The sequence below is a fragment of the Cervus canadensis genome, chromosome 4 (genome assembly GCF_019320065.1).
Source record: "Cervus canadensis isolate Bull #8, Minnesota chromosome 4, ASM1932006v1, whole genome shotgun sequence".
In the NCBI taxonomy this organism is placed as follows: Eukaryota; Metazoa; Chordata; class Mammalia; order Artiodactyla; family Cervidae; genus Cervus; species Cervus canadensis.
The window spans coordinates 95,714,328-95,741,445 of NC_057389.1; the positions used below are offsets into that span (position 1 = coordinate 95,714,328).

At 54.9% G+C, this 27,118-nt stretch overlaps 3 protein-coding genes across 9 annotated transcripts in view; 1 reads left to right on the forward strand and 2 right to left on the reverse strand.

Moving 5' to 3' along the window:
- PKN1 (protein kinase N1) overlaps nucleotides 1–8,330 on the forward strand; it is a 28,494-nt gene extending 20,164 nt beyond the window's left edge. For both annotated transcript variants that reach the window (XM_043466931.1, XM_043466930.1), the window contains exons 10-22: nucleotides 2,021–2,096; nucleotides 2,185–2,326; nucleotides 2,419–2,512; nucleotides 4,084–4,163; nucleotides 4,241–4,316; nucleotides 4,417–4,508; nucleotides 5,948–6,124; nucleotides 6,261–6,323; nucleotides 6,482–6,558; nucleotides 6,763–6,905; nucleotides 7,392–7,499; nucleotides 7,590–7,670; nucleotides 8,050–8,330. In XM_043466931.1, the coding sequence (XP_043322866.1) occupies nucleotides 2,021–2,096; nucleotides 2,185–2,326; nucleotides 2,419–2,512; nucleotides 4,084–4,163; nucleotides 4,241–4,316; nucleotides 4,417–4,508; nucleotides 5,948–6,124; nucleotides 6,261–6,323; nucleotides 6,482–6,558; nucleotides 6,763–6,905; nucleotides 7,392–7,499; nucleotides 7,590–7,670; nucleotides 8,050–8,253 (1,413 nt within the window). In that variant the 3' untranslated portion in view covers nucleotides 8,254–8,330. The remainder of the gene's footprint in view (nucleotides 1–2,020; nucleotides 2,097–2,184; nucleotides 2,327–2,418; nucleotides 2,513–4,083; nucleotides 4,164–4,240; nucleotides 4,317–4,416; nucleotides 4,509–5,947; nucleotides 6,125–6,260; nucleotides 6,324–6,481; nucleotides 6,559–6,762; nucleotides 6,906–7,391; nucleotides 7,500–7,589; nucleotides 7,671–8,049) is intronic.
- Nucleotides 8,331–8,911: 581 nt separating this feature from the next.
- PTGER1 (prostaglandin E receptor 1) lies at nucleotides 8,912–13,338 on the reverse strand. Of its 2 annotated transcripts, XM_043466934.1 has the most exons (3): nucleotides 12,042–13,338; nucleotides 10,136–11,112; nucleotides 8,912–9,252 (listed from the first exon to the last, which is right to left on the reverse strand). In XM_043466934.1, the coding sequence occupies exons 2-3, from the start codon at nucleotides 11,090–11,092 to the stop codon at nucleotides 8,986–8,988; spliced, it is 1,224 nt and encodes a 407-aa protein (XP_043322869.1). In that variant the 5' UTR covers nucleotides 11,093–11,112; nucleotides 12,042–13,338; the 3' UTR covers nucleotides 8,912–8,985. The 2 variants fall into 2 exon arrangements, with proteins under 2 accessions (XP_043322869.1, XP_043322868.1); XM_043466933.1 differs by lacking the exon at nucleotides 12,042–13,338 and having other exon boundaries at nucleotides 10,136–11,382.
- Nucleotides 13,339–14,897: 1,559 nt separating this feature from the next.
- Nucleotides 14,898–26,842, reverse strand: GIPC1 (GIPC PDZ domain containing family member 1). Of its 5 annotated transcripts, XM_043466936.1 has the most exons (10): nucleotides 26,661–26,832; nucleotides 26,045–26,158; nucleotides 24,151–24,205; nucleotides 22,487–22,572; nucleotides 18,570–18,890; nucleotides 17,461–17,646; nucleotides 17,177–17,357; nucleotides 16,322–16,434; nucleotides 15,885–15,966; nucleotides 14,898–15,741 (listed from the first exon to the last, which is right to left on the reverse strand). In XM_043466936.1, the coding sequence occupies exons 5-10, from the start codon at nucleotides 18,855–18,857 to the stop codon at nucleotides 15,590–15,592; spliced, it is 1,002 nt and encodes a 333-aa protein (XP_043322871.1). In that variant the 5' UTR covers nucleotides 18,858–18,890; nucleotides 22,487–22,572; nucleotides 24,151–24,205; nucleotides 26,045–26,158; nucleotides 26,661–26,832; the 3' UTR covers nucleotides 14,898–15,589. The 5 variants fall into 5 exon arrangements, with proteins under 5 accessions (XP_043322871.1, XP_043322873.1, XP_043322870.1 ...); XM_043466938.1 differs by lacking the exon at nucleotides 22,487–22,572 and having other exon boundaries at nucleotides 26,661–26,842; XM_043466935.1 differs by lacking the exon at nucleotides 26,045–26,158 and having other exon boundaries at nucleotides 26,661–26,727.
- Nucleotides 26,843–27,118: the final 276 nt, after the last annotated feature.

Genomic DNA, 27,118 nt, shown 5'->3' on the forward strand with positions numbered 1-27,118 from the left:
TGCGTGCAAAGTCGCTTCAGTCATTTCCTACTCTTTGCGATGCTATGGACTCTAGCCCACCAGGCTCCTCTGTCCATGGGATTCTCCAGGCAAGAATACTGCAGTGTGTTGCCATGCCCTCCAGAGAATCTTCCTGACCCAGGGGTCAAACCTGCATCTCTTATATCTCCAACATTGGCAGACAGGTTCTTTACCACTAGCTCAACCTGGGAAACCCTAGTATAAAAAATTCCCAGTGCACAATATTAAAAAAAAAATACCAGCTGTATAATTAACTCTGTTTTCAGGAATGGGGTAAGTATCGAGAGAGTCATTGGGTTCAAGTGAGTTTAAAGATTAACCTGAAAGAAGCTTTTCCTTGGCTGTGAAAGTCGTTCACTTGTGTCTGACTCTCTGTGACCCCATGGACTATACAGTCCATGGAATTCTCCAGGCCAGAATACTGGAATGGGTAGCCTATCCCTTCTGCAGTGGATCTTTCCAACCCAGGAGTCGAACCAAGGTCTCTCGCATTGCAGGTGGATTCTTTACCAGCTGAGCTACCAGGGAAGCCTATAGAGACCAAAAATCTATATTACTCGATAAGTTTTCACTAGAAAATGCTTCCAAAATTTCAAAACATTAGTCACTTATCACTAATTTCTAACTAATTCACTAATTCCTAAAACTATCTAGAAAAATTCTTGAAATAGTCAAGGGCTATCTTACTATCTGGGTGAAAATTCTTACATGGTCTCATAATCCAGGACCACAGAATGAAAGGAACAGAGAAGAGCTGACTTCAGATGGCAGGGGCTTGAAATTATTCTTCTGTTAGGAAGATTGTCCAAAACCCAAGTGGACAATAGTGGTGGGTGGCCAGGGGTAAGAATTCTGAGGCAGTCCTGCTTGTCTTTAAGATTTACTTATTATTTTTTTTAAGAAAGATTGTAGTTTCTTTAAAAAAAAATGTTACTTATTTTTATTTTTGTCTTGGCTGTGTCTTTGTTGCTGCTCGGGCTTTTCTCTAGTTGTGGCGGGCGGGCTTCTCATTGCCGTGGCTTCTCTAGTGATAGAGCACAGGCTCAGTAGTTGTGACTCACGGGCTTAGCTGCTCGGCGGCATGTGGGGTCTGCCTGGATCAGCAATTGAACCTGTGCCTCCTGCATTGGCAGGCGGACTCTTTACCACCAGGGAAGCCCCCAAAGGTATACTTATAACATTCTATTTTGTTCTCCCCAAAGCACCATCCTATAGAACCTTCTGCAGTTCTGTTGTCGATGAGCCTACAATAGTTGAGTTCTGTCGTAGATGGAATTGTTCTGTGTCTGTGTCCTCCTATCTAGTAGCCACTAACCACTTGAAGTCTGGCTACTGTGAATGTGGGACTGACATTTTCCGTCAGCTTACATTTTACTTCATTTCAGTAGCCACACGTGGCTAGAGGTGACCAGATCGGACACCCAGAAAGTCACACGGTTCTGTGACTTCAGCACCTTCCAGAAGATGCGGTGCAGTTGGGAGAATTACACGAGACCAGTGGTTTCCCCACATGAGTGGACACCAGCATCATCACCTGGAAGGCTTGATAGAACACACACTGCTGGGCTCCACCCCCAGGGTTTCTGATTCAGTGGGTCCAGGGTGGGTGGAGGTGCTGAGAGTCTCCATTTCCAGCAGGTTCCCAGGTGATGCTGGTCTGTGAGCACAGGTGGGGAGGCAGGATGCTAGAGGAAGGGTAGTTCCCATTTGCTAGAGTCATCCGTAGGTCTTGTTGGATCAGAGCTGCTCCCCACCCCTAGAAGAGGGCCTGCTTGCCTGCTTCTTGCTTTTCCAGGGTGGCTTTCAAGAGGTAATCCTGTCAAAGGATGGATTGGCTTTGTGACCCCTTAATACGCTGCATGGTACTCTGTGGTTGGATGCGATTCCACAGTGACCGGAACCCCGGAAACGTACGGGTGTGCACGCCTATGACCCTGAGGCTGCCCCCAGCGAGATGCTAGAGGCGGGCCAGGGTCCTCACGCCAGCCCCTCCCCTCAGGTCACCTTCCGCAACCCTGTCATTGAGAGGATCCCCCGGCTAAGACGACAGAAGAAGATCTTCTCCAAGCAGCAAGGTGAGGGGATGAACCAGGGCAGCGCAGAGACCAGGGGTGCCGGGCGTGTCACGGAGGCTAATGTCCCCCCCTCCACAACCCTCCCCAGGGAAGGCATTTCAGCGTGCTCGGCAGATGAACATCGACGTCGCCACCTGGGTACGGCTGCTCCGCAGGCTCATCCCCAACGCTACAGCCACTGGTACCTTCAGCCCGGGGGCTTCACCAGGACCCGAGGCTCGCTCCGCAGGGTAAGTGGGGGGCAGGGCCCTGGGAGGCCGGCTGCCCCTGCTGCTTGCCCTGATGCCGGGTCTTAGATGCGCCCTTCTTCCTTGTGCTGCAGTGACATACCTGTGGAGAAGCTGAACCTTGGGGCTGAGACAGACAGCCCACCGCAGAAGAGCCCTCTGGGTCCTCCTTCCAGCCCATCCAGTCTGGTGAGCAGCCCCCCTGGCCCAGCTCAAGCTCCAAGCTCCAAGCTCTCACCAGGAGCTTCCTTGGTCACACAGCACATCTCTGCCAGAGCTAGGGTCTCATTTTCTATCCCAGATAAAATCATGAGCTCGGGAGCCAGGCCACCTGGGTCCCACTCCTGCCCTGTTGCCTTCTATCTGTGTGACCCCCGCCAAGCCGCTTCGCCTCTTGGTGCTTAGTACACCACTCTGTAAAACGATCAAGTTTAAAACTCACGTTGATGACAGGAGTCAAGTTAGTGGTTTCCTCTGGGCATTTTATTGACAGGAGGGTGGACTCAGGAGAGCCTGCCAGCATGATGAAAATGTTCTGAAGCTTGATCTAGGTCAGAGGGCAGTACAGTTTTTCTGGGAAGGACCATATCGTTAGTATCTTCAGCTTTGTGGGTCAGACGGGTCATAGTGACGACTTGTCAATACTACTCTCAGAAAGCAGCAACACGTGATAGAGGCAAGAAGGGGTGTGGCTGTGCACTGGGGAAGCCTCATATCCCTTTCAAGAATCATGAACTATTTTTCTTTTGATTTTTCTCCTCAACCCTTTAAAAACATAAAAATGATTCTTAGCTCACAGACTGTACAAAACACGGAATTTACCAACCCCTGGTCTAGTTCACAGGCATCTGGGTAGACACATATGTCTACCTACCCCACTGAATGCATTTTATACCTCATTTTCTAAAAAGTGGCAGCAATAATAATATATGCTTCATGGTGTTAAATGAGATACCTCATTAAATAGATGAATTTGGCAAAAAAAAAAAAAAATCCAAAAGTTGAATAACACTAAATGCTGGAGAAGATGCAGGAAAACAGGCGGTCAATGGGAGGCATGTGAATCACTACATCTCCTCGGGAGGGCAAGCTGGTTGAGTTAAACATGGGTATTATCTTGACGTAGATGTTCCACTCCTGGAAATCTGTGATGGCCATTCACACACATGCACCGAAAAATGCTTGAATGGTTATAAAATACATCTAGAAAGGTACCCATGATATTATTAACAGCAGCTGGCTCTGGGGAGAGCAGCTGGGGCAGGAAAAACTGTATTTCCTACTGTATACCTGTTTGCACTGGTTGAACTTTTAAAACTATGTCTATAGTGGGGAATGATGGACCAGTAGGTAAATTTTCACCCACTTAAAATTTTTAATTTTGATTCTTCATTATATATGCATATGATGTAAAGAATTAGGTTGTTCCATAAGGCTATTACCAATAAAGGCAATAGGTTGGAAGCATTGGAGCTTCAGCAGCAGTCCTCCCCATGACTGTGCAGAGTTGATTTCCTTTAGGACTGACTGGTTTGATCTCCTTGCTGTCCAAGGGACTGTCGAGTCTTTTCTAGCACCACAGTTCAAAGGCTTCAGTTCTTCGGCGCTCAGCCTTCTCTATGGTCCAGCTCTCACACCTGTACTTGACTCTTGGGAGAACCACAGCTTTGACTGTACTGAGAGGAGAGGTCAGATTGGAGATGGGGCGTATCCATTGTGGTTATGAGTTACTGTACTCTGACCTCCTCTCTCTGTCACAGAGTTCTCCTGCCCAGGCGACTACTACCACTCCCGAGCTGCCTTCGGAGACCCAGGGGACCCCAGGCCCCACCCTGTGCAGGTGACACCCCTCCCCTGGCCCCCGCCGCCACCCCTGCCCGCTGTCCCTTCCTTCCCACCAGTCCCGTCTTTCTGCAGCCCTCTGAGGAAGTCACCCCTGACCCTCGAGGATTTCAAGTTCCTGGCAGTGCTGGGCCGGGGTCACTTTGGGAAGGTGAGGTATGGGGGGTAAGGAGTAGAGGGGCTGGGGGGTCCAGACCCCCAGGTCCTTGGACTGGCCACTAAGGCCACCCCTGTGACCACTGTGGTTTCAGGTGCTGCTCTCCGAATTCCGGCCCAGCGGGGAGCTGTTCGCCATCAAGGCTTTGAAGAAAGGGGACATTGTGGCCCGAGACGAGGTGGAGAGGTGGGGAGCCTGCTCATGCCCTCTGAGAGCTTCAGTCTTCTCTTCTGGGAAGTGGGAGATGGAGCACTCCCTCCTGGGAGTTGCTGTGAGAATGATTCATAACAATCATTCCTACTTGCTAAGCTAGTTGTCGTTGAGTTGCTAAGTCGTGTCTGACTCTTTTGCGACCCCGTGTAGCCCAGAAGGCTCCTCTGTCCATGGGATTTCCCAGGCAAGAATACTGGAGTGGGTTGCCATTTCCTTCTCCAGGGAATCTTCCCGACCCAGGGATCAAACCCAGGTCTCCTGCATCACAGGTAGTCTCTTGCATTGCAGGCATATTCTTTTACCTACTGAACCGCCAGTATTTAATGACTCTTAGCAAGCACCGGTCATGTCCTTTACATTCAGTAACTCGTTCCTCACAACAGCTCTAAGAGGTCAACCCTGTTATAGTCCCAGTTCTGCTGATGGAAGAGAGAGATTGAGCAAATTGCCCAGGGTCCCATAGCCAGTAAGCAGCAGGTCTGGGATTTGAACTTAGGGACTCAGGTTCTGAAGCCTGTGCTATTAATGGACCGCCAGTACTGCCTCTGCTTTGGGGTCAGGACCCTGAGTTCAAATCCTGCCTCTGCTACAGATGTGCATAGAAACCTTAGAGTGGTCACTTTACCCTCTGAACCTCAGCCTCCCTATCTGTAAAAGGGGAGTAATAATTCCTTTCTTGCAGGGTTGCTGGATGGATTGAATGGGAGTATGCCTCTAGATAATTCTGCAGAGTGCCTTGCACCCTGTAAATGCCCAGTAGAGGCACTGAGATAGACCCAGTCTTCTTGACATCTTTTTATTAACCAGGAATTCAGCTTAGACAGGCTTAAGCAAATAGAGGAATTTATTGCTCTGGATCGGAAAAGTCCAGGGGTGGACTGCCTTCAGGCATGGCTGTATCCAGGTGCTCAGTTGACGTCTCTCACTTCTGCTTTTATCTGTGTGGGCTTTGCTTGTACTTGCCTCATAGGGTTAGAGATAACTCCTACTTTAGCACTTTTTTTTACTTTTTTTTTTTTTTTTAACTTTAGCACTTTAAGATTCATCTGCCAGCTTTGGCCCTTCTCCCTTATTCATTCCAGCAGAAATCTTGAGTTTGAATCCATTGGCTTGGCTTGCCCATTCATGAACCAATTCCTGGCCTGGGAGATGGGGTGCTCTGAAGGGAAGTAACAGTTCCCCTGGCAGTTTCCCAAAAGGAAGTCAGGGGACTGTTACTAGGACAATGGATGGATTCTGGGTGCCTCTTCAGCAGGTTCAGAAGCATTAAGCAACTTGCCCAAGTGTGCACAGCCATTCAAGGCCCTTGAGCAAACATCTGATGATTGAGGACTCTAGGGAACAACGGGAGTCAGGGGTGGTGAGCTGCTGCCTTCTCTGACCCCCCCCCCCCCCCCCCCCCCCCCGCCCAGCCTGATGTGTGAGAAACGGATCTTGGCAGCTGTGACCAACGCGGGACACCCCTTCCTGGTGAACCTCTTTGGCTGTTTCCAGACACCAGAGCATGTGTGCTTCGTGATGGAGTACTCAGCCGGCGGGGACCTGATGCTGCACATCCACAGTGATGTGTTCTCGGAGCCCCGTGCTGTGTGAGCGTGGCACCCTGCCTCCCCACACCTCCTGGAGTTATGGGCAACTGTGGGGGGCTTTTGACGATGTGGGAGCCTTCTGTGACCCTCCTCCTTGTCTGGAGACCCGGTCCCTCATACCAGCCTCTCTCTGCAGCTTTTATTCGGCCTGTGTGGTGCTGGGGCTGCAGTTTCTCCATGAACACAAGATTGTCTACAGGTGTGTGTGCATGTGTGTGCGTGCGCGCGTGTGCGTTCACGCCTGTGGGCTTGTGCATACATGCACATACCCGCTCTGCCCACTGGGGGGCCCTCAGGCTTCAGGCAGAACCCACGTCCCCACTCATCCCTCCTTACATTCTTCCGCCCCTCTCACAGGGACCTGAAATTGGACAATTTGCTTCTGGACACCGAGGGCTATGTCAAGATTGCAGACTTTGGCCTCTGCAAGGAGGGTGAGGGGGTGGGGATTCGGATCTGAGGGGCTGACCTCTGGGGTTCAGACAGAGAGGGGAGGGAATGGAGTCCCCCAGCCCCACCTGGGTTACCCCTACCAGGTTCCTAGGGCTGGCTGTCTAGGCCACCCCATGCTGGGCTGGGCTAGAGCTGTGACCTCCCCCATAACCTCATGTGGCCTTCCTGCCCCCCCACCCACCCAGGGATGGGCTATGGGGACCGGACCAGCACTTTCTGCGGGACCCCAGAGTTCTTGGCGCCCGAGGTGCTGACGGACACATCGTACACTCGGGCAGTGGACTGGTGGGGACTGGGCGTGTTGCTCTATGAGATGCTGGTTGGTGAGGTGAGATCCCAGGTGTCTCCACCCTGCCTGTCCCTGGTAACTTACATGTGTGCTGGTGAGGTGGGAGGGTTGTTTAATCACTAAGTCATGCCCAACTCTGTGACACCATGGACTGTAGCCTGCCAAGCTCCTCTGCCCGTGGGATTTTCCAGGCAAGAACACTAGAGTGGGCTGCCATTTCCTTCTCCAGGGAATCTTCCTGACCCGGAGATCGAACCTGTGTCTCCTATATTGGCAGGCGGGTTCTTTGCTGCTGATCCAGTAGGGTAGCCAGCAGCGGGAGGGTGTCAGAGTCACCCTCCACTATGTACTGTCTGATTGAGGACAGGTAGCTCTGCCTCCTTGGCCTCAGTTTCTGCATCTGTAAATTGGGGGCCTTCCCCTCCCAAGCTAGCCGTGTCAGAGTACAGCTGGAGCCCTGGGTGGATGGAACCAGGTGCGGTGTGGTCAGAGGGGCCTAATTCACCCACGCTCTCCTTGTCCCAGTCCCCATTCCCAGGGGACGACGAGGAGGAGGTATTTGACAGCATCGTCAACGATGAGGTTCGCTACCCCCGCTTCCTGTCAGCTGAAGCCATTGGCATCATGCGCAGGGTAAGGACCCCTGCCCAACTTGGGGTGAGCCAGGGGAAGTGACCCTGGGGCTGGGAAGGGGAACGCTGACACGGAACTCCCTCCACCCAGCTGCTGCGGCGGAATCCAGAGCGGAGGCTGGGATCCAGCGAGAGGGATGCTGAGGATGTGAAAAAACAGCCTTTCTTCAGGGTGAAGTCTCCCACCCCCAGGACCCATTCCCTCATGTCCAAGACCTAGTGGCTTCACTTCCAACGTTGTTACCTCCCCTCAACACCCACCTGCCTTTGCTTCCTCCCATTTACCCCCACTGACCTTCCTACACCCACCCAAGTTAAGTGCAGGCTGGCCTGTTGGGGAGCATTGCTGTGTATGAGCCCAGCCGCCCCTCCCCGCGCCATACACTCGTACCGTAATCCTTCCTGAGCCCCCAGCATGCCGCCCCCCACCTCTGTCGTGTGACTCTATGTTGATTCTCAAAGAACCAGACTCAGACAGGTCGCAAGGAGCAGACCTTCCTGCGGTCTGCCCCGAACCTCCCCTTGTGACCTCTCCCCTCCTTGCCCTGCAGACCCTGGGCTGGGATGCCCTGCTGGCCCGGCGCCTTCCGCCGCCTTTTGTACCCACGCTGGCCGACCGCACTGATGTCAGCAACTTCGACGAGGAATTCACAGGGGAGGCCCCCACGCTGAGCCCACCCCGCGACGCACGGCCCCTCACGGCCACAGAACAGGCGGCCTTCCGGGACTTCGACTTTGTGGCCGGGGGCTGCTAGCCCCCTCCCCCGCCCCTGCCGTCACCGAGCTGTTAGTAGTTTTTAAAAAGGCCTTTGGGGTTTGCCCTGCCCATGCATCCTTCGTTTCTTTTTGTGCACAGTGATGATGGGGGCTGGGAGGAGTGCTTGGAGGTGGGAAGAGTTGGGAAGGGAAGCAATGGGTGACTGGCGGCGTAGGGAGCGATGGGGAGATGCCCTGGATTATGGTGGGGGATCATATGAGGAGGGGCCAAGGGGTGGTGGAGACTCAGGCCTGTGACTGGTGGAGAGCCTAGGTGGGCTGCCATGGGAGCTGTGTAGAGGAATCAGAGGCCCGTAATGGGGCGTGGCTTGTGGGTAGGGACTTGGGGTTGTGTTGGGGGCGGTCAGGGCCACAATGAGCGAATGGTTGTGGGAGTCATTCCTGATGGCGGCAGGGGCGACTAGCGCCCCCAAACCCTCTTGCTCTGCTCCCAGCGGAGCCCCCGCCCCCGGACTGTGACCCTGGAGTCTTGCGCATGCTCCCGCAATTCCCCCTCTGCGTCTCTACGCCCCCGCGTGGCAAGTTCAAGAACTGCACGCCGCGGAGGTGCACACAGCGCCTGTGCCGCCTCCGCTTGGCCACTAGGGTGCTGCAACCCGGACGGGACCCACCGCCCTGGGCTTGTCGGCAAAAACCTTTCATTCCCCGAAGGCTCTGCGATGCGGACCTGAGGCCGGTCCGGAGTGGTCTGGCTTAGACGCCAGGCGTGCCTAAAAGGAGCTGAGGCCACTGTGCCGAGAACTGCGCAGCGAGCTGGCCTCCCAAGTGCTCCTGGTTAGGCCCAGCCCCGCATGGCTGCCCTTGGCGCCTGCCCTTGAAGGCAGCAGGCGAAGCAGTTGGCGAAGCACTGCCTGGCGCAGCAAGATGTACACCCAGGGGTCCAGAATCTGGTTCCACGAGGCGAGGCGCACGGCCAAAAACAGCGGCTGCTGCAGGGAGCTGGAGCCCCAGCCTGCGACGGCCAGCACCACCACCACCTGCGGGAAAAGGTGGTGTGAGCCGTGGAGCGGTGTAAGAAAAGGAGTCTGGGGAAGGGTAGGGCTGGGATGTGTGGGAGCGTGCCGGGGAAGTAAGGGGCCTGTGAGAAGGAACGCAAGGTAAAAGTAAGTGGGAGTCTAATTGGGAAGGAGCTGTGGAGAGGGGGTGGAAAGCGGGGCCTCACAGAGCACGGCAGAAGCAAAGGCTTCATTGGGTGTGCTCTCAGGCGAGAAAGAAGTCCCAGATATGCTAAAGGACAGAGGATGGAAGAAGAGGTTTCCCTGGTGGCTCAGTGGTAAAGAATCTGCTTGCCAATGCAGGAGACGCGGGTTCGATCCCTCGTCTGGAAAAATTTCCCATATGCCAGCTGGGAGGCTAAGCCAGAGCACAACTGCTGAGCCTGTGGTCTGGAGCCTGGAAGCTGCAGTTATTGAGCCCACATGCCTCTAGTACTGAAGCCCATACATCCTAGAGCCCGTACTAGGCAGTAAGACACTGAGCAAAAGAGAAGCCCGCGCACCACAAGGAGAGAAAAGGCCCGAGAAGCAACTAACACCCAGCACAGCCAAAAATAAAATTATAGGGAAAAAAAGAAAAGGGGTGGTGATGCTAGAAGGGAGCTAGGGAGTGAAGGCACTTGGGAGGGTGGGGTTGGAACGGATTCGGTGAACTATACAGACCCCAGAAGGAGTAAGACAAGGGGCCTATAAAGAGTGGGATGTCAGAGGGAGAGAGCAAAGGCTGGACTCTGGCAGGTGGGGGGCCTCAAGAGGGCAGAGCCCTGGCTGAGCCAGGGAGAAAGGACTCAGGATGGAAAGGGTGGGAGGGGTCACGGAGGGCGTGGGAACGAGCAGGGTTGGAGTGGACCTGTGCGCCCCTCACCAGCAGGGGACTCCAGCAGATACACGACACCACCATGATGCCTGCGAGCTGGCCCACCATCTCCACGTCGTGGGCGCGGGCTCTGCGCGAGGAACCACGGCCCGGAGAGCCGCCCGGGGCGGCGGAGGCCGAAGCGACGGACGAGGCGGACGAAGCGGAGGCCGAGCGGGGTCCGCGCCCTCCCCAGTGACGACGGCTGTCGGGGCCTCCTCCCGCTGGGAAGTGCTGTCGAGAGCGGCGGCGCCGCCAGCGGGCGCGCAGCAGGGCCAGGCCGCTGAGCGTGTTGCACAGGAGCGTGGCGAGCAAGGAAGCCAAGCCGAGGCCGGCGAAGAGGCCGGCGAGCAGCGCCTGGCGCCAGCCTCCCGCCGGGCCCAGCCCGATGAAGCACCACGTGCCCGGGTACTGCAGCTCATAGCGGCCTACGCGCGCCAGCGGCAGCAGCGCCACGGCCAAGGCCACGGCGGCCAGCGCTGCCAGAGCCAGACGCGCACGGGCCACCGAGACGCGGGCTGCGTGCAACAGCGGCCGCGTGACGCCCACGCAGCGCTCCACGGCCATGCCGCAGCCCAGCAGCAGCGGGCACAGGCCGAAGAAGACCATGCAGCCGCCCAGGAAGTGGCAGGCGCCGCCGGCAGGCGCGCGCCCCGCCGCGTACAGGCGCAGCACCAGCGCCCCCGGGATCACGTGGCCCGCCAGGTCGGTGGCCAGCAGGCTGGCGACGAACAGCAGGAAGGTGGCTGCTGAGCGGCGGCGCCGCAGACGGCCCGCGGCCTGCGCCAGAAGCCCCAGGGCCAGCACGTTGGACACAGCGCCCAGCGTCATGGAGAAGATGGGCAGCGCGGGCGATGCGCCCGCCAGGCCCAACGGTGGTCCGGCGGACGTGTTGGGGGACCCCGGTGCCGTGCACGTGGTCGCCTCGCCCGCCAGGCTCAGGTTGAGGGGCCCGCAGGGGCTCATGTCAGGTGCTGCGGGTGGGGCTGGGAAGAGGAGAGGAGGGGAAGGTGAAGTCCCGCCGTTGGCCTGGGACCAGCTGGTTTTCCCCTCCCACATCATCCCGACCCATTTGACTTCATAGAGTTCTCTTACCCATGGCAACTCTAAATCACTCTGGCTGCCCCATGCCTGATCCAGTTCTCCTCAGCTGCCCCTAATCAGCAGATCTCTCTCTCCCGGCCCCAGTCGCCCTCACTGCACACCTCCCCTGATCATCAGGGCTCACCTGGCTTCAATCCACCTGTCTCCAACCCCACTTCTGAGCCTTGCCCACCCACCTGACACCCACCTTCCATTTTGGCACCACCACACATAGCTGGGCCCCCAGCTCTCTCTGATAACCATTAACCCATTTCTGATCCCAGGGCCCCACCTGAACTCACTGCCCCATCTCTGACCATCACCATGTCCCCTTTACTCCGGTCCCACCCTACATGCTACAGCCCCACCTCTCCCACCATGGACACCACACTTTCCCCCGGGCCATATCCCTGTTCCCTCAATCCCCATCTTTGTCCTCATAGCCCTATTTCTGTCCTCAAGGCCACATCTCTGTGCCCACAGACCCATTCCCTGGGCACCTCTGGCCTGTCGGCAGAGCCTCAGCCCTGTGCCCCACACTGCCATCCCTGAGCTCCCCCTGGATGTCCAGTTTCCTCCTGCTGGCTCCCCATCCCCTGCCCCAGAGGCCTCAAGGCTGACCCATCACTATCCATTCCTTGATACCCCCTGGTGAGGGCTGAGAGGGCAGAACTGCTAGGTCTTCTGGAAAAAGAGGCTGGACAGAGGATAAGATCAACTGGGACAGACAGATGGGCTGAGAGTCAAAGAACACACGAAGCACAGGCTGCGGGAGCCCCGTCCTTCCACGCCTGCCTCCCCCACTGACGGTCCTCGGCCCAAGCCTTCTTACCCGGTGCTGCCTCGGATGCAGGGTCCCCATCGCCTTCCACCTGGCCCCTGCCGCCCCGCTGCGCCGCTGCACCCCAGCCTGCTGCCGAGCTCTCCGGCAGGCCGCTCCCTCCCCCTCCCTCCCTCCTGGGGCGGCTCCTCCACTCCCTGCCTCCTCCCGCTGCCCACTCCAGCCTCCAGGGGCCGTTCCACTGGGTGTATGCCTTCAGGGGACTTGGGTTGGCAAGGACCACCCCCCCCCCCCCGCCCCGCACTCCTGGCAATGGTCCGGGACCACTCCCAGACCTTAGCTCCCCTCCCGAGGAAGTGGGGGCCTCCAGGAAGTTGGCCTGTCCTCCCTGCCCCGTGACCCTCTTCCCCTAGTGGGACGGGAGCAGCCCCCTTCCCCGCCCCCCAGGCGTGGGCCTCTTGCCTGCCTCATTAATAAAGTGGATAAAATCTAAACACTGGAAAATGTGAGTGTCGCCCAGGGCAGGCGGGGGCGGCTTAGGGGGGGCGCCGCTACCCCCACCAGGGCTGCGAGGTGGGAGAGCGAGCCCTGAGTGGGGCCAGCGGCAGCCTCTTGCCCTGCCAGAGCCTTCCTGGATGCTGGGTGGGTGGTGGTGGGCAGAGCCTTGGGTGGACCAGCTTGGATCAGGCCCAGCCGGCCTAGGAGATCCGCCCATTATTTACACAGGGGCTTAAAGCCCAGGCGTACAGCCAGTCATCCCCCAGGAAGGGAAGGGAGAGGGAGGAGGCCGAAGCGGGGCAGGGGGACCAGGAGGTGTGGTGACCGGTAGGCGGTCTCCTAGATCCTGCTTTAGGACATGGTCCCAAGTCACACACAGCCACAGCTGTGGGCACACAGCTGCATCCTCACCTCCTGCCCCAAGGAATAGAATCACATCCCTGAAGGGCATGTGCGCGTGTGCACACGCACACGGACACACACACACACACACGGTCTCACACCCAAACATACACAATTGTATCCCTTAACATTCCAAGACCCCGCCACCATCATGGCCTGTTTCCAGCCCAGCAGCAGCCACATTCCTCAGACCCTTGGCATCAGCCACCGTCACCCTGAGACAGTGTCACCCCCAACACCAGACCCCCATAGTCACAGACTCCAACAGCCTGAAACACAGGCCCCTGTGAAAGGGACCATCACACCCCTTGTTGTTCCTGAGTCACTACGTTGTGTCTGACTCTTTTGCAACTCCATGGACTGCAGCCTGCCAGGCTCCTCTGTCCATGGGATTTCCCAGGCAAGAATACCAGAGTGGGTTGCCATTTCTTTCTCCGTGGCATCTTCCAGACCCAGGGATCGAACCCCCATCTCCTATATTGGAGGTGGATTCTTTACTGAGCCACCTGGGAAGTCCATCACACCCATTAGTGCCATCAAACAGTCTCACCCTGCACCTTGAGCAGTGCACACAACCGCTAACACTGACAGAGCCCCCCAGCAACACCCCAAATCACCCAGAGATGCCCCCTAACAGTCCAAGACAGGCCCCACAGGTACACACTCCATATGCCTGAGACATAAGGAGTGGTAATCCCCTAGATACCCCAAGATCTAGCCAGTCACACCCCTAGTAACAGCAACACCCAGAGAAACCCGCTTATGGCACTGGACACCCCAAGATGCGGTCACACAGCCACACTCCACACCGAAGCCCTGCCAGTTACAAACACCCTGGAACGTAAAGACAGCTGTCACACCTTATTCCCTCAACACAGTCACAAACCACCAACACCGAGAGAGACGGTCCTAACCTCTCAACACCCAGACTCACAGCCTCACCCCTTCACAACCTGAGTGATTAACACAGACACAAAAAGTGCCCACAGGTGCCCAGGGAATCCTGGAGCAACCTCTGTCCCTGCGCCGCCCTCCCAGGACCCACTGCCTGCATGTGGGAAATGGGGAACAAACAGGCTCACACCTTGCCTCTCAGCTCGTCCTCAAACATTCCTGTGGGGACCTCTGGCTGGGTTCCCCTTGCTTCAATCCTTGCTCTTCCCTCCAGGTCTGGCGAGGGTCCCACCCCCGCCTGCCCTGGTCCCCCCTCAATCCTCAAGGATGAAGTGGGTTGTCAAAACAAGCACTCCAAAAAAAAAAAAAAGCACTCCAGGTTTATTACATCCAGCACAGAAGTATGGTGTGCCCTGGACGCTGACAGACCCCACACATCCAGAGTCAGCCTTGGCGGAGTGGGGGGGTGGGGTGGGTGAGGGTGCATCGTGACTGCTCCCCCACCAACGTCAAGCCTTGGGGTGGGTTCCTCCCCATCGGCACTGACTGGGCCAGGCTGAGACCCCATCTTCAGCCCACCTCATCTTTCTTTCTCCATGCCTTCTGGCCCAGACAGCAAAGAATCTACCTGCAATGCAGAAGACTGGGGTTCGATCCTTGGGTCGGCAGCCCACTCCAGTATTCCTGCCTGGGAATTCAATGGGCTGAGGAGCCTGGTGGGCTATATAGTCCATGGGGTCACAACAAGTCAGACAGGACTGAGTGAGTAACACTTTCACTTTCTGGCCTGGGGGCTCTCCGGGCCACTGGGTCGGAACAGACAAGGGCCCGCAGCCTCTACCCCACTGTTCACATCAGGCCAGAGGGTGGCAGGAAGCTTTGTTCGAAAGGGAGCCAGATTTGCACCCTGAGTAGGCGAAGAAGCTCTGGCCTTGCCTGGAAGCCTGGTGGCTTGCAGCCAAGAGCCTCATCAGGCTGAACGGGTGGGAGGGGGCGGGTGGCTGGGGCCAGCTCCTAATTCAATTTGGAGCCCGAAGAGGATGGATTTCAGCTGCTACATTCTTTCCCAGCCCCGACCCACCCTCCTCTCTCACCCAGAAGCCGCCACACAGATCCAACAGCAGATAGATTCTTTATGTTCCAGACAGCAAATTCAGGTACAAAAGCCCACCGCCATCATCCCTCCCTCCTGCCCCTTCGGTCTGGGGCTGAGCTGAGGGAGACATGAGGGGGGCCGGGGAGGGAGGGAGTTTGGGAGGGTTTCACAGCAGACTAGTGTTTCAAATGCGGAGGTAACAGACTCCACAGTGAGGGGGCTCCTCTGGGGAGATGGGGGGTGGTGGAAGAGGAGGGTATTATTGCATTTGCTGAGGGGGGACACACAGCCCCCTCCTGCATTCCCTGCATCAGGAAACTAGGGAGGTCACGACCCCCAAACAGAACCCGAGGCCCCAGGGAGATAGGAGGGACCAGTTTGGCAGCTGAGGCGGAAAGTATTGGGGGCGGGGAGGGGGGGTGGCCACCCAATCTGGTTGGTCCCTCTCCGCCGCTGTGCCTGACCCTGGCTGAGGTAGGTGGGGAGGAGGGCGGGGGTGGGGGGCTGGGCGCCCCAGCCAGGCTGGGAACTGGCAAGGGGGTGGTACCGATTGGAGGAGGGGCAGAGGCCTGGCCCCACCTCCGCTCCGCATCATCTCCTGGCTACTGAGCTGGGCCCAAGCTAGACGCTGGGGTCCGGGCTCTGGTGTCTCCGCCCCAGAGGCTCCCACCGGGCCTGGCCCAAGTCATATCGAGGTCCAGCGGAAGGCCTAGTAGCGGCCAACCTTGGCGTCCCCGATGGCCCCCCAGACGTCAAAGACAAACTCATCCGGGAAGGCGAAGTCACCCAGCCGTTCATCCAGGGCCTCAGCCAGCTCGTCCGGGTTCCTTTTGTCCTTTCCAAGCTCCACCATGGTGGCCGCTGGAGGGGGAAGGATGGGGGAGCAGAATGGAGGCACAGATGACAGAGGGGCTCAGGGTAGACTCAGCCCCACGGGACCTACAAGCCCCTTTCTCCCACACACCCACGCATCCCCAGACCCTGAAGACCCCATCCTCACTTACCCAGCTCTGTGTCCCTGATGCCCATGTAACTCTCCAACAGGTCATCCACCTTCTCAATGGCCTTCTCCTCAAAGGCTGAAGGCTGGGGGCAGGAAGAGGGATGACGACATTATAATAATGTGAATATACCTGTAATTATACTGAGCACTGGGTGCAATTTTTTTTTTAACCACTTTTGATATAGAAACCCATGGTTCTTCCTCATGACAACCCCAAAAGTGGCAGTATTATTAGCCCCATTTCACAGATTAGGAAAACTAAGGTCCACTTGCCCAGGGTAGGTCCCAGAGCTGGGAGGTGGTAGAGGTGGATAGACATCCAGTGCCCAGAGGCCCTCAGCTAAGAGTGATGCTGCCACCTATAAATTTCACAGGGAAGTGGTGGGGGCGGGGTGGGGTGGGGGCAGGGAGGGACTTAGGCTCTGCTGGAACACTCACCAGATCCTCTACTGTGGCTGGACCCCGGGATCGGAGCCGGAGGGTCCCTCGGCCAGTGCCCAGCTGGGGACCCGAGCCAGGGCGGCCACCCCCTGAACGCACGCTGATCATGTCTGTGGGAGGTAGGAGGAAGGGTTGAGGACTGGAGGAGCCCAGTTCCAGCATGTTCAGGGCAGAAACCCAGACATCCCGGCCTCAGACCACCCTCTACCTTCTCCAAGCTTCTGTAGGCTTTGGGGGCATTGGGGGCTGAGGTGACCCCAGGAGGGTAGGTCTCCTAACTCTGGCTTGGCCGGGGTGTAGGAGGCGCAGCCAGGGCTAGGTATGGAAAAGGGCTGGGAGGCTGGAGGGGACCACTCCTGTCCTGGGGGCTGGAGGGACAGGAAGGGGATGGGTCCTGGGTCTCCAGCTAGTTTCCCCAAGGCCAAGGGGGTTTAACTGCTGGGCAGCAGACCAGCCCTATCTGCCTGGGGAAGTGTTTTAGAGTCCCCCACCCCCAAGCCAGGGACCTTGAGCCCATTCCTGAGAGTTAATGAAGCTGGACAAAAAAGTAGGCGGGCTTGCACAGGGCAGCCAAGCCTGGCTTCTTGGGGCTAGGGGGTTGGCCAGGTTGGGGGCGCTTAGCTAGGCTAATGGCTCCTGGAAGCTGGGTGTGGGGGCAACTTCCTCCTTGCCTCCATCCCCCTCCTGAGCTGGGCGGTGAGCCAACACCCTCTCCCCGCAGAAGGGTGGGGCTGCCCCACCCCCTTTCCCACCCGTTACCACCAGCTGGGCTTGGGTACCACCTGCTGGTGGTCCTTGGTACTACAGGCGGGAGGGCGGGAGTTGCAGGGGGGGTAGGCGGCAGCCCCTCACCAAAGGCTTTTCGAGGCTCTGTGAGCTTCAATGTGAACGTGCGGCCTCGGGGCAGCTCCTTGAGCAGCCGGGCCACCTCGTAGTGCCGGCAGCCCAGCAGGCTCTGTCCGTTGATGGCCTCGATCATGTCACCCACACTGATGAGCTGGATGTGGTCGATCACGCTGCCCTCCTTAATGCGCTGTGGGGAAAGGAGCTGTCAGCCCCCGTGGCTCCACCCTTGGGTCCTACCGTCATAGGCTAGGCCTTACCCTTGAGACCCTGGGTGCCCCACGCCCAGGTACCTTGATGAAGGCATAGCCAGCCCCATTGTCTGTGATGGTGAGCCCCAAAGCCTCCTCCGACTTGAACACCTCCACTTCCTTGCGCTGCCCCTTGACGTGGGCAAAGATGAAGTCCTCCAGCCCTATCTGCCCCCCCAGGAGCTTGTCCATGTCCACTTTGTGGGTGTTGAGGGTGCAGAACATCACCTGCAGGAGTGGGAGACATTCAACCCTCACCTCTCTCCCATGCCCTTTGCCAACTGCTACCTGAGGGGGAAGGAAGGAGCGCTGGGAAGGGCCTGGAGGTGTTCCTCCCAGTGCTTGACCACCCCGGCGCCCAGTCAAGGCCCTCACTAGGATGTCAGCTCTGCTGGGGCTGGGTTTCTGTCCTAGAAAAAACTCCCTACTGGTTCCAGGGCATAGAGCCTGGCATGCAGTGGGTGATCAGAAAATGCTTTTGGAATGAATGAAGGGGCACAGATACACATTCTGCCTACTGAGACCCCTGCATCTACTTCCTGCACGATCCCACTGTCACCCTCTTTGCTTCCTCCATTCCTTTGGCCCCTGAAATCCTTGGGGTTGGACCTCTCAATGAATCATAGAGAGGTGAATCTTGCATCTGACCTCCAGCTCCCACAATCCACTGGGCTACAAACCTCTCAATGTAAGATGGGAATGTAGCATCCAGCCCTGGCCGTCCATTCCCACAATCCACTGGGGCTGAGGCCTCCCAGTGCTGATGGGAACTCAGCACCCAGTCCTGGTCTCCAGTTACCCACAATACACTGGGCTGCAGGTCTCCTAATGCATGCCTGACTGGAACTCAGCATCCAGCTGTGGCCACCAGCCCCCATAATCCACTGGGGCACAGGCCTCACAATGGCTGGTGGGAATGCTGCGTCCGCCTATGGCCTCCAGATTGCCAAAAAGTAATGGGGTGCAGGCCTCCCAATGCCTGAGGAAACTCAGCTCCAGCCCTGCCTACAGTTCCCCATAATTCACTGGGGTAAAGCCTCAGTATTTGCAGCTTCAGCACCTGAGCCATAGCTCACAAACAGGATGCACGCTCCGGCCTCTCTCTAGCTCACCATCAGGGAACCCCGGTGCCCTGCTCCCCAAGTGGGTACCTCGGCAGCTGGCAGCCGGAAGGCCTCGGCAATCTTGCCATACAGCTCCTTGACGTTGGTGAATCCCTCGATGCGGCCAGTGGGACTGCCATGGGCCAGCTGGGTGTGGAACACGAGGCGGGGCCGCAGGGCGGGGGGCGGAGGGGGCAAGCCCATCTGGGGCCCCCCCGCCCCACCTCCGCCCAGGGGCCCCGGCTCCCCCACGCCCAGCCCACCTCGGCCTGGCTCAGCCTCCTCATTTTCCACCAGAGGTGGTGCCTTTTTCCGCCGCCCCAGTCCTAGTGGCATGAGCAGTGAGAAGAGGGGGCACACCCAGGAAATCTGCGGGACAGGAAAAGGTGCTCAGGGCCTGGGTTGTAGCCTCAGGCCGCCTTGCCCCTACAGGCCCAATGAAGTTATTCAGAGAACAGGCTGGCCTCAGTTCAAAATCGGGTCCCCGTTCAGAGCCAGGCAATCACCCAGCCAGATGACTGGCCAAAGGGAACCTGGAAAAATGCCTCATATAAGTGATTCAAACTACCACAAGGGCATGACACTCTTAAGTCCCTCATGTGTGCCTATTCACACTTTTTCCTCCTAATAAACACTTTGTTTCACTTAAAAAAAACAAAACACCTGGTCCTAGCACTCACACACCTGCATGGAAATAATAATATCAGCTAATATCTACCATAACTGCTAACTGCTCTGTGATCTTACTTTATCCTCATGTCACATCGTGGGGACCATATTATTGTCCCAATGTGATTACATGATGTACCATATATGTGATTATGCCCGTTTAATAGATGAGAAAATGGAGGCTCACAGCCTACGTTTCTCTATTTTTCTATTGGTTGCAATCATTAGTGCTGTGCACAAAAAATTTCTGACTCTTCCCTTTCAAAGTATGTAAGCAGATGGCATTCCTGGCCTCTTTATGACTGGGTAAGCATATGAACAGTTCTGGACAATTGAGTTGTGAGAGGAAGTGACACACGACATTTCTGGGCTGAAGCATTTAATTACTGGACCAAGAACCTCCACAGATCTAATTTTCCTGGTAGGGTGACCAGCCACATTTGATGTGGTGGCTATCCCATCAGGGCAGGTTCTGAGTGACTACAATGAATGAAACCCCCCCAGCTAAGCTGCAGTGGACATGTAGCAGGAACAAAAAATAAACCATTGTAGAGTATGACTGCTAAGATTCTGGGCAATGTTCGTTACTGCAGCAAAACCTATTCTGACTGATACACTTTTTTTCTTTCTTCTCCCTCCACTCTATTTTTCTCTCTCTCTTCCTCCCTCCCTCCGTTCAAACAAATATGTTTTGGGTACTAACTATATTCCATGCACCATTGTAGATATTGCCTTCAATAAGATAAGCAAGGTCCCACATTTCCTTACCCAGAGTAAAGAAGGAGCCTGTGATGAAAGGTTAATGGATGAAGAAAACAATCTTACATGAATAAATTCTAAGCATTTACAAATACACATACATATGTATGTATGTGTGTGTATATATATATACCATGGGTGTATGTGTTTAAGTGGATACATGCATGTGTGTGTGGTGTATATTTTTTAAAAACTTTAATTAGGAAATTCCCTGGCAGTCCAGTGGTTAAGATTCAGCATGGGTTCAATCCCTGGTTGGGTAACTAAAATCCCACAAGCATGTAGTGCAGTAAAAGAAAAAAGCTTTATTTAATTATAATTCAAAGCTGTAATTAATAATTTCATAAAAGTTTGCTAAATAGTATACCTGTGAAGGTAAGATAAAATCTCTGTGAATAACTCAAGCACACTACCGAACCACTGAGCAAAATGTATGCTGCAAATATTAAAATAACTTCAATTATTAAAAAAAAAAGACAATCTGAAGGTCCCTGACTAGGGCCATCATGAGCAGTTACACAGGTTGCTCACTGTGCAAAAGCACCAGACTCAGGGTTGCATTTTTCAAATTCACTCCTAGTTGCTGCAGAGGTTAGCTAGCTGGGGCTCTGTCCATGCTGTCCAGAAGCATACAGTTCAGAGAAGATGTACAGTGAGCAAGCAAATGTGTAAATATTCTATATAATTTCTAAGAGAGCTATAAAAACAATAAAACAAGCTTTACAGACAAGGTCACAGAGGACCTGCCTCTCTGAGGAGGCGAAGCTGAGACTTGAAAGACAGGAGGGAATATTCATAGGAGGATATGAGGCAAGAACATTCAGGCAGAGAGAACAGCTAGTGCAAAGGCCCTGAGGTGGGGATTTACTTGACATGTTTGAGGATCAGCAAGGAGGCCTGTGTGGTTGGATCCCCAAGTAAGAGGGACAGTGGGAAAGGTGAGGGCAGAGACATAAAAAGCAGAGACATTACTCTGCTGACAAAGGTCCGTCTACTTAAAGTTATGGTTTTTCCAGTAGTCATGTATGGATGTGAGAGTTGGACTATAAAGAAAGCTGAGCACCAAAGAATTGATGCTTTTGGTGGTGCTGAGAAGACTCTTGAGAGTCCGTTGGACAGCAAGGAGATCAAACCAGTCAATCCTAAAGGGAATCAGTCCTGAATATTCACTGGAAGGACTGATGCTAAAGCTGAAACTCCAATACTTTGGCCACCTGATGCGAAGAACTGACTCATTGGAAAAGACCCTGATGCTGGGAAAGACTGAAGGCAAGAGGAGAAGGGGACGACAGAGGATGAGATGGATAGATGGCATCACCGACTCGATGGACATGAGTTTTAGCAAGCTCTGGGAGCTGGTGATGGACAAGGAAGCCTGACGTGCTGCAGTCCATGGGGTTGCAAAGAGTAGGACATGACTGAGCGACTGAACTGAACTGAACTGAGAGAGGTAACAGGCAGACTGTGCAGGGCCCTGTGGGCCAGAGGCAGAACTTGAGCTTTTGATCTGAGTGAAATGGCAGTCATGGGAGATTCTGAGCAGATTCACAATTAAGCTAGAGACCAGTGTGGCTAGAGTGGAGTGAGCAATGGGAGAATACGAAGAGGGCAGGTAAAAGAGGTGATGGAGGGGGACTTCCCTGGTGGCCCAGTGGCTAAGACTTCATGCTCCCAATGCAGGGGGCCCAGGTTCGATCCCCAGTCAGGTAAATAGATCCCACAAGCAGCAACTAAGAGTTTGCATGCCAAAACTGAATGCTGCAACTAAGACCTGGTGCAGCCTAATGAATAAATACTAAAAAAGAAAGAAAGAAAAAAAAAAAAAAAGAAGCGATGGAGGTCAACTGTTTAGGTCTTTATAGACTAGGAAAGAGAGTTCATGTTTAAGTCACATGTCCAAAGTCACAGAAACTGGCCCCAACCCTCAGGTCTGACTCCCAAGCCCAAGTTCATCACAGTGATGCTCTCCCCTAGGTGACTCAACCTCCCTGGGCCTCAGATGCCTGACCTGTAAATGGGGACATTCCATCCACCTGGCCAGGTTGTGGCAAGGATTAGATTATGCCAAATTATATTTTTGTATGTAAGGGGGACTTCTTGCTCCCTCCTTTCAGATCACCTCTTCCCTAGGGCTGTCCTGGATTCAGTAGAGCCCCTGAGCTAGACCCATTTTCATTCATTCATCTGTTCTCCAACACCTCCTCTAACATCACCTGGTCCAGTCCCATCAACACTCAGCGAGAGCTTCTCAGGTGGCTCAGTGGTAAAGAGTTCCCCTGCCAATGCAGGATACATGGGTTAGATCCCTGGGCTCAGAAGATCCCACATGCCATGGAGCAACTCAGACCATGCGTCAAAACTACTGAGCCCATGCATCACAGCTACTGAAGCCCACATGCCCTAGAGCCCATGTTCCGCAACAACAGAAAACACTGCAATGAGAAGCCTGTGCACTACAACTAGAGAAGGCCCCAGTGCAGCGATGAAGATCCAGAGCAACCATAAATAAATAAATCTTAAAAACAAAAACAACTCACCTAGATGACTGCAGCTGCCTTCTCTTAGTCTCCCAGCTTCTGCCCTTGCCCCCCCCCCAGTGGTTAATACAGCAGCCAGAGTGATCCTGTAAAACATAAGTCAGGTCACATTTGTCCACGCTCCAACCACTCCCAGGGCTCCTAGCTCACTTGGAGTAAAAGTCAATGTCCTCCCCTTGGCCCATGGGCCCCAAATGACCAGCCCATATCACCCATGTGCCCTCATCTCCTGCCTCTGTCCCCTCACTCATTCCCTGCAGATACAAGGGCCTCCTCCTTGTTCTTTCAACACACTGGATGAAGTTCAACCTCAGGGCCTTTGCACTGGCTGTGCCCTCTGGTAGCCACACAACTCACTCTCTTACCTCTTTCAGGTGGAAACCATACTTCATTCATTTAGCTTGTTCATTGTCTGTTTGCCAAAAAGGGCAGGGAACTTTGCCTGCCGTACTCATTCCTCTATTCTTAGCTCAGAGAACAGGGCCTGGCACTTGTGGAATTAATGAGTGGAGAATTAATGAATTAATGGATGAATTAATGAATCTAATATTCACCAGCCCACCAGTCTCTGTGCCCAGCTCTGGGGAGACAAAGAAGCACAGGCCGTAGCATCTGCCCTCAGTAGGATCTTGTCTCCCCAGCAACAGTATAAGTCCTACCTCTGGGGTCCCTTATTCCTTGCTTCCCAGAATAATTCTGGACACAAAGTAGGTGCTTCACCTAACCACGGAGACATTGAGATTTTGCCTTTTTCACTCCCCTTCTAATCAGTGATACTAAACAACCTTTAAAACATTTGAAACCATTTGGATTTGCCCTTTTGTAAACTGTCTACTTAAGTCTTTGCCCATTTTTAAAAACCGCATTTTTTTTTTTTTCTTGCCATGCCACGTGGCTCATGGGATCTTAGTTCCCTGACCAGAGATTGAATCCCGGCCCTCAACAGTGAATGAGCAGAGTCCTAATCACTGAACCACCAGGGAATTCTCTAAAACCACATGGTCTGTTTTTAATTGCAATGCCTAGTCTTTTTTCTTATTGATTTGTGGGAACTCTATATATTCTAGATACTAGAAATAAAACACATTCTGAATGAATAAACCAGTACTGCTCTGTCAAGTTATTTCACTATACTCACTTAATGATGCTACCAAAAACAACAAAACCCCCCACATCATCACCTCCCCAGGCTCCCCCCCACCACTCCCCATACATCTTAGCAGAATGCTAAGAACATAAATATTAAACCTGGATTCAAAAAAAAAAATAAATAAACCTGGATTCACCACTTATTAGTTGTGCAACCTTGGGCAAATGTCTTAACCTTTCTGAGTTCCAAAGAAATCATACATGTGTTTGGAACAGTTGCTGGCACACAATAAGAGTTCCACAAATGCTGGTGAAAATTACTACTATTTCTATCTGTATCATCTTTAGTCAGCTGCCAAGATTCAAACTCCCTCCCTTATCTAGGGACCCCACATCCTGCTCACCAGCTCCGAACTTCCTTACTCTGCCTACACTTGATGCCCTGTTTCAGGCTGGCTTCATGTCTTACCCAGGACAGGGAAATGGTGGTAAGGAAAGTGGGTGGTTTATGAATTTGTTTTCCAGGCCAGAAGAGGCAGAGTGGCCTGGGTTCAAATCCCACCCCTGTCACTTACCAGCTGAGTGGCTGTGGGCAAGTCACTTCACTTGACGGGGCTTCAGTTTCCTCATCTGAAAAATGGGCAGAATTCCTGTCTCTCAGAGTGCTTATGGGAATCCAAAGAGTTTATGCAAGTAACTCAATTAGCACTTTGCCTGACATTTGATTTAAGAAAGTTATTATTACTCTCACTGTTATTACTGCCTCTTCCCTTGCCCTGCCCAGGAACATCCCAGTCCTCTCTGCCTGTCAAGGCCTGCTCCAGGCCACCTCCTCCAAGCAGCCTTCCTGGCTTGTCCCTGCTTGTTACAACCACCCCTGTGGTCCAGACAACTCAGGCCCATGGATTTAATTACATGCTGTTCTGGCAGAACTCTTGTCTTCCAGTCTTAGGCTGTTATTTAATTTTATGTCTCTATTTTAAAACATAAACCAGATCGTGTTGCTCCCCAGCCTCAAATCTTACATCGGTTTCCCACGTGATGGAAGAAAAGCTCTAAACTCCTTAATGTGACCCACAAATCCCCACAGAATCACACCCTGGGTTCTCTCCTGCCCCAGCCATACCATGCCAAGCTTGGCCCAGCCTCAGAGCCTTTGCCTTGGCTGTGCCCCCTACCTGATCCTTACAAGGCCCGGCTTCTTTTTGTCATTCAGATCTTGGCTCCAAAGTTACCTCCTCTGAGATCCTCCTTTCTTACAGATTCTACCATGCCACTCCCTCATATTTTATTCATAGCATTTATCAACCTCTGCAAGTGTTTTTCTTATTTACTTGTTATTAACAACTTGTTTGTTGCCTGCTTCCCCCCAGTAGAATGGCAGCTGCCCAAGAGCAGGGATTTCTGTTGTGGTCATGACTGTATCCTCTATGCCAGGAACAGTACCTGGCCTGTGGTGGTGGTGGTGGTGGTTTAGTTGCTAACTTGTGTCCAACTCATGCGACGGCCACCAGGCTTCTCTGTCCATGGGATTTCCAGGCAAGAATACTGGAGTGGGTTGCCATTTCCTTCTCCAGGGGTTATCTTCTCGACCCAGGGATCAAACCTGTGTCTCCTGCATTGGCAGGAGGATTCTTAGCCCACCTGGCACATAGTAGATGCTTAAAAAATACGTACAGAATGAACGAATAATGTGTCTTATGCCTGCATTCTGACTACTCTCCAAGCCCCCCTATCTTCAGAACATGCCTACTGTACAGCTTCAAGCTGCCACCTCCCCACCACACTCCCAGTCTCCCCTTAAACTTGAACACAGGTATGGAGAAAATGAGCTTCAATTCAGCTCGTGGCACTGAGCAGGTTGGCTGGAATCCCACATCCCTACCCTCTCTTCACTGGGAAGGGCCCGGAACTTAACAAGCCTACGGCCACACAGAGTTGCAATGGGAGGAGCAGGAAATGGGGAAGGGGGTTCCTGAGAGCTTACGCAAGCTAGGGGAGGGGACACCACGCCCATGCTCCCCTTTTCGGCAGTGTACTGCTTGGAAGAGGAGGGCGGGAGGCCTCTGAATCAGTCTTGAAAAACCGGCTCATGGGTGTTCCCAGGGAGAATGCCTACTATCTGGGGCCCAGGCCTCGTGGGGGGCCCAGCAGCCACAGGACCCCGTGGCTCCCTGCCACCCACCTATCTCTCCCACAGATGTCACTCTCTTCTCAGGACCCAGTATTCTGGCCTTGCTTTTCCAGCATTGGGGGAAAGGGATATGGGGGCAGCTTCCTGTCTGAGCAGCTGGTGAAAGCAACGACCAGCAGGTGTGCCCCAGACGGTGTGTCTGGTTGGAGGGAATGGAGTGGGAGGAGCTGGTCAGGAACACCTAAGCCCTGAAGCCACCGGATACCTAGTCTAGTGGCGGAGATTCCAGTTCTGGACTCTGAGGCATGGGTTTGAGTCCCACATCTGCCACTTACTCGCTGTGTGACCTTAGGCAAGACACTCCACCTCTCTGGGCCTGCTGCTTCACCTCTGAAAGAAGTAACAGCAACTTCCATGAGGGGTGATTCAATGATCCGCATGGTAAATACCTGACACGGAAGTGTTCAATGAATGCTAGCCCGGGTGATTTTTTTCATTATTACAATCGGGACCTCGGTTCTCCCAAGGCGCACCCCACCCCCTCCCCAGGCCCTGGACGATTGGGACAAGGCCAGCTTCTGGGACAAGGCCAGTTTCGGGGACTTGCCCGAAATACCTACCCTGCGCCTGTCCCCTCCAGGACGGGAACTCTCCAGAGGTGCAGGGGGCTGGGGTGCGGCTGGAGATGCCATCCCGGCGCCGGGAGGCGTTCACCCCTGCCCCAGAGGGAAGGCAGGCGGTCCTCGGGGAAGGGGACTCAGAGACTTCCCCCCGCCCCGCCCCTCCACCCCGCTCTGCCTAGACCTCCAGCCGCGTCCGTGGGGCCGGCCCCACCCCGCAGGATCGGCCGAATCCCCGCGGGTCCGCGATCTCGCAGGTCTGCTCCGGGGTCCCCGCGAGCGGCCGCGATGGACTCCCCCCGCCCCGCCGCGCCTCGCAGGGTATACTCACCTGCGCCTCCTTAGCCGCCGCCCGGCTCGCCCAGCTCGGCCCTCCGCAAACTCTGGCCCGGGCCTCTCCCGCAGCCACCGCCAGGGGGCGGGGCCGGCACCCGCATCTGGCCAATCAGAAGCGGCCGCTCGGCGCTCGCGGCCAATCCACTCCACGCCGCCCCGCTTCGGGTGGAACCCGAAGGAAACATTCCAGAGGGATCCCTGAGCTTCACTCGATTCTTCACGACACCTCCCCCGCGCCGCTGAGCGTTGGACCTTCCCGCCCCTCCTAAGCCGCGGCGGGCTGTACCACCGCGAGACTGCGGAAGGGGGAGCTGAGGCCGAGCCCGAGCCAATCTCTGGGAGGAAGGAGGCCAGCGGCCAATGGGAAGCTGGGGCCCCTGGACCACGTGTTCTTGGCTGAGTGTCCGTGTGGGGTGCTGTGGGTGCTAAGAGGCGGGGGACTAGTCGTGGAAG

Excerpts from the sequence above, each read along its gene's own strand:
- PTGER1 (XM_043466933.1), bottom strand. The coding sequence starts at position 11,188 with ATGATGTGGGAGGGGAAAACCAGCTGGTCCCAGGCCAACGGCGGGACT. Across the intron at positions 9,253-10,135 it reads TCTGCTGGAGTCCCCTGCTG|GTGGTGGTGGTGCTGGCCGT; the intron begins GTGAGGGGCGCA and ends CTTTTCCCGCAG.
- GIPC1 (XM_043466939.1), bottom strand. The coding sequence starts at position 18,857 with ATGCCACTAGGACTGGGGCGGCGGAAAAAGGCACCACCTCTGGTGGAA. Across the intron at positions 17,647-18,569 it reads TCCGGCTGCCAGCTGCCGAG|GTGATGTTCTGCACCCTCAA; the intron begins GTACCCACTTGG and ends CCACTCCTGCAG. Across the intron at positions 16,435-17,176 it reads AGAGCCTCGAAAAGCCTTTG|ACATGATCAGCGTGCGTTCA; the intron begins GTGAGGGGCTGC and ends TACCTCCCACAG.